Here is a 12,062-nt window from a genome sequence, read left to right on the forward strand (position 1 = left end):
AACACTAAACCTGACATAATTGCTTGTCTTGGGGCTTGGTATACATGTGATCGGATTCTTCAGACAAGCCTGGAAGGTAACGCCTTGTGTAGATTCATTTATCACTTTTTATCTCTCTATTTCGACCCTAGAGTAGTTAGTGTTATTATAAAAAAAAAAAATCGGAAATTTATTATTTAAATACGACTTACGATTTAGTTAGGAGGAATCTGAACAGGACTTGGTGGCTAAAACCATTAAGGCTTGATTCATAAAGATTCCAATAAAAAGAATTCGAACGGGACTTGGAGGCGGCAATCTTCAAGGCTCGCTTCACAAAGAATTCTTGGATATAGGTCAAAAAGAAGTGAACAGGGCTTGGTGGCAACCACCATTAAGTCTTGATTCATGGAAGCCTGTAAAATCTTGGTCACTAATCTTGCAATAAAAGCAGACTTTGACTCAAGAGAGAAATTAGAGAGAGAAATCAGGAACTAACTTTTACCTGCAGTTCCAGATACTTGTCTGAAAATCCTTTCATCCTGTGATCGGTACTCCCAAGGTAAAGCCTTCACTTTTATAATTATGCTAAGAAATGAGGTTAGTAGAGGGGAATGTCAGACAGGATTTGCTGAGTTGTAGACTAGTTAAATTTGGTTGCTAAGCTAGGATATTGCATAATATGCTTTTGTGATTATGACTTTTTTTTAGATGTGGATTGCAATATTGTAGAGGTGATGATTTCTATGTTTTAAATTTGTGAGTTCCTGCTGTTTTCAAACCTCTTCAGAGAGACTGTCTGTTTGTTCTACTAGAGGACAAGCAAAAGGGTTAAGTCTGGGGGAGTTGATATACCATGGATTTGACCCATTTTCATCTATGGTATATAAGTGTTTTACTATCTATATATTATATATTCTATCCTATTAGGTATGTTTTCAGGTTCAGGAGTATCTTGGAGTAAAGTGATGATTATGGAGCATTTAGGAGCTTAAAAGAGATTTCATCCGAGCTGACCATTAGAGGTCGATATACAGAAGAAGCAATCGATCGATTTACATCCTGTACCATCGATCGATGTCGAGACGCGGAATGCGCGACTTGGTTCCAGCCGACTTTAAACCCAAGGCTTCACCAAATTACAAGATTACCCCTGACGAGTTTTTAACCTAATAGTTATATACTTGCCCATGTGTTAGGAGGCAAATAGAGCTTTTACCATCATTGTATTCTTACTTTCAGCAAGAGAGAGAGAGAGAGTTTTAGGAGAGAAGATCACAGAGAGGTTTGTGATTGGAACTCCATTGATTCATCTATTCTATTCTATGCAGTTTTTATCTATATTTTGTGTCATGAATTGCTTAGCTATGTCTGAGTAGTTTAGAGGGATTAGCCCCAACTATAGAATTGCTTAGTTGTGCTATTCATTGATTGATTGTTTTTAATGCTTGTTCTAGCTTTGCTAACTAGAATATTGAACCTAGGAATTTGCATGTGTCAAGCATCCTTGATCATTCTGTCCTGAATCTAATATGTCATGCTAGGACTACTAGAGAGAGCTAACCGCTGATCTAGGAGACTAGTAAGCATTATCAATCTGCGCCTAAGGCTTAACTAGAAGCTATCGATTGATATCGTCATCTGACAATCGATCGATATTGTGAAAGGATCATCGATCGATATCCCTATAGGATCATCGATCGATATCCCTATAGTATCATCGATCGATATCCCTATAGGATCATCGATAAACACTTTCTTGTGATCAAAAGACGACAGTTGAGATCCAATATATCTTGCATGCAACTGTTAGGCATCTATAGGATTATAATCTCCAACACCTGAATAGAAACCCAGCATCTAATACCTTCCAATAAAGTTACACCCCCAATCATTTTGTTAGTAGAGAAATAGCCTTGCTCAATTAGGATTGCTATTTACTTTTAAACCCATAAAACAACAAACACCTAGAATTAATAACCTGACTAGATTTAATAGGTTCCCTAGCTCCTTGTGGATTCGATCCCTAAGTACTGCAACTGAACCTCTTATTTGAGAGAGTAATTCACTCTTTAGGGTAATTTGAGTGGTATCAATTTAGCGGGTGTGGATGGGTCTGGATGGACTGTTTGTGCAAGGTACAACTTATGGGGACACGAAATTACATACGGCGAGAGTCTGCCTTGCATTCAGAGCTGGAAGCACTGCGATGGGCGATGGAGAACATGCTTCAGCATTGGACATGTCAGAATTTTGGAACGAACTGTAAGGATTTAATTGCCATGATTAATGAGTCTCATGCTTGGCCAAACTTTGCAACAGAACTGAAGAGGATAGAGACTCTGCAGATATGCTTTCTTGACTTCAAGATCACACATATTCCACGAGCGCAAAATCAGATTTCGGACTCCTTGGCTATGACCACGAGATCTTTTCATAGAAAACTTTATTTTATTGGTTGTTCTATTCCGGTTTGGTTACCCGGATCACCTCTAACTTGAGTAATAGAACAGCCGTTTGATATCCAAAAAAAATAAAAAAAATCCAATTTCTTAAACCTGCCACATGAGGCGTATTAACCTTCCACAATTAACCTCCCCGACTTTTTGTAGATGTTGGATACGATTTCGGTACCGTCACGGGTCTTGAGGTCTCTCCGAACCCGGTTGAGCCTAGTGACCAGATATTTAAAATCTCACTATCGTTTTCAACAAGTAGTACAAGTACGATCTTCAAGCTTCAAATAATTCTTGATTATGTCTTTTTTTGTATACAGTATTCTCTCGTTAAATCTTATATATATATATATATATATATATATATAGTTAAAAGCACCAGCCTTACGGCAACCCTGGACGTGTCCCTTATGTATGAAAATATGAATATTCCTCAAATCAGCTCCCTCATCTGTAATACTGGTGAAATGAAAGGACTATCATATAAATATTTATCATAGTCATGAAAATATGAATATTCCTCAAATCAGCAAGGACTATGATATAAATATTTCCGTAATTCGTCCTTCAATCCCTCAGGTAATTTTCATTTGGCAACTATTTCTAAATAAAATAAAAGTTCACTCTAACTCCAAGTATCAAATTGTCAGTTTTGGTAAATCATCTTTCGTATCTTTATATTAATTCATATGTGAAATTTGTCTTTTATTTAACTAACGTTTTTCTCTCTTGTAAATACATCATTAATAAGTTTTGGAGCCAACTATTACAAAGCTTCAGGCATTTGCGTGGAAATTGAAGGCTCCTACGAAGATATGTCATCTTATATGGCAGTTGTTAACTGGTCATGTGGCAGTAACGAAGAATTTAATTAGACGTAATATGGAATTTAATTAGACGTAATATGTAACGAGGAATTTAATTAGACGTAATATGAGGTGCGACAACTATTGCCCAAGATGTGGAGAAGCAGAGGAGACTGTCACACATGCAATCTTTGAATGCCCACCAGCCCGTCAAGTATGGTCTTTATCTTCAACTCCGACATGCCCAAATATTTTTCCGGTATCGAGCGTCTACACAAACATGGATTATCTGTTCTGGAGGAAAAATAGTATCATGGAGCCAGAGCAAGATAGGGATCCTTATCCCTGGATAATATGGTTCATTTGGAAAGCTAGAAATGAAAAACTCTTCAGAGGAATAGATAGAGATCCTCTGGAACTGTTTAGACATGCTGAGAGTGAATGCCATGCATGGTTTGAGGCTAACGAAGTGGCACAAGCTGTGACACATGACACTATGAATGAGGAACCCCAAGCCGCATGTTTGGGAAATATTTGTCTATTAGATGGATCTTGGACTCTTTCAGCTAACTTCAGTGGATGTGGATGGACATGGAGAGATAGCTCTGGGAATATTCAGCTTATGGGGACAAAAAACTTCCCTCGACGGGAATCGGCCTTGCATTCGGAGGTAGAAGCACTGCGGTGGGCGCTGCGGTGGGCGATGGAGAACTCGACCTGCCAGAGCTTTGGGACAGACTGTAAGGAACTGATTGCTATGGTTAAGGATCCCCAGGCGTGGCCAAGCTTTGCGACGGAATTGGAGAGAATAGAGACGCTACAAATCTGCTTCCCGGACTTCAACATCACTTACGTTCCACGGGCGTAGAATCAGACTGCAGATTTTTTAGCTAAGACTGCTAGATCTTTCCGTAGAGAGTTACACTTTGTTGGTTGTTCTATTCCGGTCTGGTTACCCAGGCCACCTCAAGTTTGAGTAATAGAATAGCCTTTTGACGTCAAAAAAAAAAAAAAAAATCATTAATATCTAGCTAGAGATTTTACCGCGCTACGCACGGTTTGGTTGTCTATAAAATTTATATATTTTAATGTTAAGTTTAAACATCAAAGTTTTATCATTAATTTGTTTTAATACAATTTTTTACAAATCAGAAAAAATGTTTTGAAAGATTATAATTTTTTTTTAAATAGCATTAATTTATATTTAATATATATTAAGATGTTAACATAGTTAATTTTTCTATTAATCTTTTAGTACTCATATTTTTAATATTTTATATTACTTTTATGTACAATATATCTGTTTATACATCATCTGATTTTAATTTTAAACTATTATTGAAAGGATAGGTAAATAACCTTCATTTCATATACATATATATCTATACATATATTCATAAATGTGGAATAATTTTGAATACTTAAATATTTGTAAAGTTTGATGACTAATAAAAATGATTGGATAAATCATTACATTTTGAAACTATAGTTTATTTTCAATACTAAAATTTGTTTGGTATTTTTTATTTTGTAAATAAGTAATTGTAAGAAATGTGATATGTGTAGGCAGGGACGAAGCTAGTGAGGAGAGAGGGTATGCACATACACCCATAATATTTTCAAAAATAGTGTGTTTCTTAGCCTAATTTTATATAAACACATATTATCATTCGTAAATTTATACTGTGTGCACCCAGTCAGAAATCAGTTTGGATTCGCTACTATGTGTAGGAGATTTCAATATGAATGATTCCATGTTTAATATTACAGAAGATTAGAAAATATATAACCTGGTAATGTTATTTGTATGTTAGAATTGAAACATGTTTCCATTATTATTTTAGGCTCTCAAGTTAATGATTAAACAACTCAAGATGGAGTTGGAGTTTGAGAAAGCAAATTAGAAATTTCCTAAATTTTACATAAAATGCATTGAATGGTGATGCTCTGACTTAAACTGTTCTTTACACAAACTTATTTGGTATAATATTATAAGTAAATGATGGAAAAAATTATATATATATATATATATATATATATATATATATATATATATGATAACTCGGAGGTAATAGTTTTTTAAAAAAATGTTATTTGTAGTGCGATTTACTAAGCCAAATCAAAAACCATAAACATATTTTAATTCTTTTTAGATTGATAGTATATGATGATCTGTTTCAGTGCTACACACCACAAGCTACAATGTTTCATTTTCTTTAGTATATACAAATTTTGTATGTTTTTGACATATTTTTGGACATAAATGTTAATTTATTTTGATATAAATTGTACAATACATTTAGAGTAGACATCAAAATTCTTTTTGCGATAATTATTTTTTGTTTAATTTTTACTCAATTATAGTTTTTATTTATAAATATGATTCTTTAAATTTTTGAACATGATAACTAAATTGACATCAACATCATAAAAATATATTAAAATATAATTTGAGCCTAGAGATAGCTTTCTCTCATTCATTATGTTTGTTGCACTGTTCTTCTTTCATAGACAATGTTTTCATTCAGGTAGTTTAGTGTTTTATGTTGTTTACCTGAAAAATATCATTTAAAATATACTCTAAAAATGCTAAAATTAGCCTAAATAGTAGAGATTTTTATGCGCCACACCCAACTTATATATTTTAATTTTCTGGAAATATATTATGTATGTTTTTTGTTTTCTTTTTGATTTACTCTGTATTTAATGTTGTTGTTTTGTTTCTCTTTTCTGTAACATTAATTTAATAATTTATTCTATTCATAAGTGTTTATGCATGTAAATTTTAATTATTTTATTAATTTTGAGAGTGTAATGTTACTACATGTAGGCATATTTTTTTAAGTGTAGTTTATATGGCTATAAAAGAAGAATAGTGCAACAAACATAATGAATGAGAAAAAGTTATCTCTAGGTTCGAATTATATTTTAGTCTATTTTTATGATGTTGATGTCCATTTAGTTATCATGTAGGATTAGTATTTTGTTTAGACTTCTGATTTCCTATTTTATGATTTTTAATAATATCTATGGGTTTATCAAAGTTGATTCAGAGATAAAAAAAATGTTTTTAAAATCTTTTTCTCTCTGTTGAGAAGTAATGTTTTTACGTTGTGTTGTCTCCTTTATTTCTCTTGGGATCTTGTTACAAATCGCACTGTTTGTTTGCTACTTATAGAGTTCATAAATTCTTGTGATTTGTATAAATGTGTCTTGTAATTGGAGTAATTATTCAATTTCAAGAAATTAGTTCACTAAGAAGCTGTGTATTTGGAGTAGTTGTCTCTTTTCTTGGTGACACTTTGCTATTATGTATATATCACAAACTGCATTTTCTGAAAGCCCTTTGTCTTAAGGAAAAAAGGAAGCAATGATATTAGAAAGGAGTGAATCTTTTTGGCAATTACAAAACCATTGTCGTGTGTCTTAGACATTGTGCTCTAACTCCTTTATATTTTCGGAATCATTTATGATTTGCTACATTTGGAACCCTTTCCATGTTGTTATTTTCGGTTATGTGAGTATCATTTCCTTTGCTTTTTCAGTAATCATACCTTGTGATTTTTACTATACATAGTGAATTATTTGATTTGTATTTGATTGTACATGAAACCGTCATCCTTAAAATGCTTTTTCTAAGGTTTGTGAATTAGTCGAAAACACATTACACAGTAACTACTATACAATCTTTCAAGCTTACAATCTTTCAAGCAAAATACAAATTGGTTTTTTCCTAATAGTTAACTAAATCTAAATAAATTTAAATTTAAAATAGTTAGACCAAATTTAAAAATTTAAAATTATTGGCTTTATAGTTTTAACTTTTAAACTAATAAAATTACTATCTAAAACTAATTATATATAATATCAATTAAAATTAAAAAAAAAAATACTTGAAAAATTATTATAACTGCGCCTGAAACCTCCTAGTATTCATATATGAAGAAGTTGTGATTCAGTATCAGTTATAAAAGACTTTAGCAGTCAGTCATTGACACATAAAGCCGTTATGAGACTCTTCAAATTTAAATTGCAAAAAGTAAAGGTTAATGAGTGTATGGATTCCCCACCTCGAACCTAGTAAGCATACATCACACCAGATTCTGGATTTAGCAAATGTTCAAGAAAAGAAAGAATTAAGAGTGTACCATCACAGTCTCCACCCATCCAAGGAATAGATTTGAATAAGAGGTGCATCGTAAGGAACACTAATTAATTCCAATGTTCTTCAGAGCTGTAGGAACACGCTTCAAGAACTTCAGAACTCATTTCCAGGTTGTCTCATGGTAGTAGCTCAAAGCCGCTCTCATTTCATCTTGTTGTGCAGGTGGAGTTCTTTGGATTTCATCCGTGCGGAAAGCAACTTGAATCTTGTGCAACAAAAACAGAGTTTTACTGTTTTAGACTTCAGTGGATATTCAATAAAAGCCTTTGTAGAGTTCTTTGTTAGCATATACCTTTATGTTGCAGATCTTCATCGAGTTCTTGTTTATCAATAAGAGCAGTGTCTTTCGCATATAACTGTGCCAAACCATCACGAATCCTGATAACAGTCTTACAAAACACATCAACAAAACAAAGTCACAAGAATTAAAGTATCAGGGACTTGGAAGAGTTCTACAGATCTTCAAAACATTTGGAACAAATTGAGTAGAATGAGCAGTTAAGACCAAGTCAACAGTCTTGGTTTTGAGAGCATCGAAGGCCTCTTCGTTTGTGGTAAGCTGCAGTAGCTTCTTGAGAGTATACTCAATGCCGGATTTTCTTGTTGGAGAGCCCATAACTGCAAAAAATATCGGTCGAACATTAAACATACATATAATTCAAAGGAAGATAAGATTTTGTAATTTACTTTACCTTGAAATCAGGGGTCCATTATAAATTTTTGTTTTGTGGTAATGGACTTTCAAGACCTTATTAAACAGTTAGAAACAAATATGATAGATATAGAATAACTTCAAAAAAAAATTTCATAGAATCTATGTCAGGTTTGAGATAGTACGCAAAAACAAAGCGGTGATTATTCGACGATCCAAAAGTGATGCTAAATTGCTTCAGAACAAATGACATGCCTGATCAGCTCTACTTCTGATTTGGTTGGTGTCGTTCATCATCCTAAACTCAAAACTCAATACATGAGAACATGGTAAACATGAATTTGATACATGACTTAGATGCAGATCTCTCCAACTGACAAACTGAAGAGAAGGAAACACTAACCGGATCAAGTGCATGATATATGTAATCCACAAACTGAATTTCTACATTTTCTTGATTTCCTGTCAAGATCAAAACACTCACATATGTCAAATTCAGTGTACAACAGAAACAACCAAAAATTTATCGCAGCCACGAACACACCTCGCTGCTAGATAAATATCAAATCCAACAATGCCCTGAATCCAAGCAGAAACAAAACAGAGTGAGAAGCTTATATCAATGGCTCATAAAAAAATAAGACTAACCCAAAACACAAGCACGTCAAATCTGCAAAGGATTTAAAAATACATAATTGCTTACAAAGAATGTTGAAGACACGACTTTTCCCGGTTCGTTCCGCTAAACATGCAGCGAAAGACTCCTCCAGAGCCATTATCTTCCCCCAAAGACATAAGAGCTTCCATGAAAAAGTTTCGACCAACTATTGTCAGATCAAAAAGAAGATCACAAACTATACGATGTTACTAATTTTCCTTTATCAAACTTCCACATTCATCAATATTTTGACCTTCGTGTTCCCAAGAATACAATAGATGTAGAGTTATGAGTAAATGGAATAGACATCAACTAAAGGAGAGTCCACCGCGTCACAAAACATGCTTTCACAATTTCAAATCCTTGAAGCAAATAAAAGAAAAAGAGGCGATGTGAAGATTTTTTATTGATAGCATATATATATTATAGATTCAACAATTTCACGGTTTCTGATTCATACGCCATTGTTGATACCTTCTGTGCTCCAGGACTTGAGCCCCTTTTAACCAATTTCCTGCAGTCGGCCTAAAGGAGTCGCCATTTATTCAGAAAGGGTGAAGCTTTCGTTGAGCCCACCAACTTCGGATAGCACTAGTACCTGAGTGAAAAAAAGACAGTGGAATTTAGTGTCAAAGACTACAAATTTCTTCAAAGATCAAAACTCAAAAGGAAACAAAAAAATTTGAAATCTAAATAGGAGATACCCAACAGTTACGATTAGGGATTGAACTTCACCGCCATCACTATATATTTACATCAGTAGGGAATGAGTTGGAGAAAAGGAATCGGAAGGTCATAGCGTTGAATTAATTAATGCAACTAAATGAGTAAAAAACCTTTGTAAATTTGCAGGAGACGATGAGATTCGTGCGGATAGGAAAAAATTAAGTCAATAAGGTTGTAAAAAAACAAATTATTTTACTGATGTGTCAGTTTGATTGGTGCTAAATATTTGGCAGAGGTGGCATCCCTCTCCATGGAGTATATCTCATTTTTATTATTGTTGGATTATGTAAATTCATTCTTTTAATATCATATTGTCAATCTTTTAACTGCTGCAAATTGGTGCTTCTTATCGGTTTTATTTAATTCATTTCAAATTTAGACATCAATTATAAATTTATATAATTTTTAACCATTACCGTTCTTTTCTTTGGTAGAATCCTAAGCATCCCATAAGTTTGAATGATAGACTTGGAGACATTGGAGAGCCAGAAAAACTGTGTGTCATATTCGATTTGCCTACTTCGTGAGCTGATATTCCTTCATTTATCTCTGCTTATTCAAGTTGGGTGAAAATATTGGTTGAAAAGTCTCTTCCGCTCCATCATCAGAATATTCAATTTGGAGGTCATATATTTACAGAATATTCAATTTGGAGGTCATATATTTAAATAAACTGTCCAAACAAAACCGTTTAATTGATTAATTATGATGCAGAACTTTCTTGTTCGATAAGTTTAAATACATCTACTATATTAGTGCGCCATGCGTATGTCATACATAGTGTAGATCATACAATTTACACTAAGTATTTAATAGTGATCGAGAGTTTAATTTGTAAAAGAAAAGATGATGTGGACAACGATACATTTAGAATACAACGATGTAATCAAATTCCAGTAGGCAAACATATATTTTATTGATGAATAAGATTGAATACAATAAGAGAAACGAGATCTGATGTTACAAACAAGATCGATAAAAAAAAAGACTTAAAGCGAAGTAAAATGAGGTCGATGTGTGTGTTAAGCTCTCTTTAGGGTTTTCTCTGTGTCCCTCCCTTATTTCTGTCGATCTTCTTTTATAACTGATCGATCCCGTGTTTCTCTCAACTTCCCCGCGATCTCCGACTCTTCAAATCGATTCGGGCTTGCTAGCTTCGATTGGGCTTTTTCGTAGGTCGCACGGACTGACTTATTCAGGCCCAATCGAAGTGTTGACCGAATTAGGTCCAACATTTTTCTCCCAATCTCTTTTCTTCGGGCAAATAGGAAAGACATGGTTTGCTTCAATCCAATTTTTGCACGTAGTTTTAGGGATTTGCGTTTTGCATTTGTTTTTCCCTTCTGTTTTTGTTGCATTATTGTTTCAATAAAGAAAAGGAACTGCGAGTTCTTGAGTTATCTCTTTGTGTTTTTTTTATTTGGGCCAGTCTTTTGAGGCCGTGGGTCGAGTTGTCGTAGATACTTTATCGACGCGTGTTTGGTGTAACAAAATATTTTGTTAGTGAGCTTTTCCGCGTTTATGGCGGGACTGACTGTGCCCGAAGACTTGATCAGGGTCTCGGTTTGCAGCCAGTCGTTTTTGAGTTTCGAGGGGTTGTACTTTTTGGATAGGGGATATCTAATGAATACGATGTGTTATGAACCAAACTTGGATTTTCATTTAAAATGTTGGTATGGTACAAATTTGGGACAAAGATGGTTGCTTGACTTTTAGTTCGAGGTCGATGTTGTCGTGCTAGCATACTTCAAGTGTTGACCGGAGTGGGTTGCGGTATACATCTTTCGAACTTTGTGGTTGGTGGGCGACTGAACTCGTGTTGTGAGTTGCCTATGTACCCTCGACGAGGGATCAAGTCATAACGTAATTCGATTGTTTCCCCAAAGGTAGGGTCGTTATTCTGTTGTTCGTGTATGTGTGTACATTTATTCGGGTTTTAAGTGTCGATTAGGGATGTGACTCGATATATTTAAAGCTTGTGAGGTAGCAAGTTCTGGAGCTTTTCTGACTTCCTTTGATAGTTTCAATCCCTTTTGGTGCTGGGAACTTCAGGCATTGGTGATAGGTTGAAGGAACTGCCTTCAAGCTGTACAGCCAAGGTCTTCCAAGGATTGCGTTAAACAGGGCTGGATGTTCTATTACGATGAACTCGACGATTTTTCTGACTCCTCCGGCAGTCACGGCGAGCTCGATTAACCCGAGGGAGTAAGTGGTTTCTCCTGCGAATCCGATTAATCGGGTTCGTTCTTGCTTGAGGAGGGCTTTGGTAAATCCCATCCTTTCGAACGCGTCGTAGAAGAGGACGTCGGCTGAGCTTCCCGTGTCGATCATGACCCGAGATAGTTCACAGCCGCCGACGTCAAGTCGTATTACAAGGGCGTCGTCGTGTGGCTTGTCGAGATCTGCAGTTTCGTTCTCATCGAATGTTATTTCGTGGTCGGGACCTGATAGGGGCTCTCTGATTCCTACGTTGTTCTCGGCTCTTCGTTGGTATGCTTTGATCGAGTTGACTGAGTTGCAGAATTTAGAGCCCCCGTATATGAAGTCGATTCATTTTTTTTTGTCGTAAGCCGGGAAATTCCATCTTTTGGTCGGTGCTAGTTGGTATTGTTTCTTTCCC

The 12,062-nt window shown here is 34.9% G+C and overlaps 1 protein-coding gene and 1 long non-coding RNA gene across 12 annotated transcripts; one reads left to right on the forward strand and one right to left on the reverse strand.

The window, feature by feature from the left end:
- The first annotated feature begins 3,521 nt into the window (after nt 1-3,521).
- Nucleotides 3,522-4,109, forward strand: LOC106314793. The gene has a single exon (XM_013752613.1). The coding sequence runs from the start codon at nt 3,522-3,524 to the stop codon at nt 4,107-4,109; it is 588 nt and encodes a 195-aa protein (XP_013608067.1).
- A 3,070-nt stretch (nt 4,110-7,179) lies between these two features.
- LOC106312884 lies at nt 7,180-9,596 on the reverse strand. Of its 11 annotated transcripts, XR_001264257.1 has the most exons (9): nt 9,421-9,596; nt 9,191-9,314; nt 8,970-9,078; nt 8,762-8,882; nt 8,603-8,637; nt 8,462-8,520; nt 8,099-8,356; nt 7,699-8,024; nt 7,180-7,611 (listed from the first exon to the last, which is right to left on the reverse strand). It is a non-coding gene; the product is annotated as an uncharacterized LOC106312884 (long non-coding RNA). The 11 variants fall into 11 exon arrangements; XR_001264256.1 differs by lacking the exon at nt 8,970-9,078; XR_001264253.1 differs by having other exon boundaries at nt 8,762-9,078.
- Nucleotides 9,597-12,062: the final 2,466 nt, after the last annotated feature.

This window comes from Brassica oleracea, chromosome C9, assembly GCF_000695525.1.
Source record: "Brassica oleracea var. oleracea cultivar TO1000 chromosome C9, BOL, whole genome shotgun sequence".
Taxonomy (NCBI): Eukaryota; Viridiplantae; Streptophyta; class Magnoliopsida; order Brassicales; family Brassicaceae; genus Brassica; species Brassica oleracea.

Excerpts from the sequence above, each read along its gene's own strand:
- LOC106314793 (XM_013752613.1), top strand. The coding sequence starts at position 3,522 with ATGGATTATCTGTTCTGGAGGAAAAATAGTATCATGGAGCCAGAGCAA.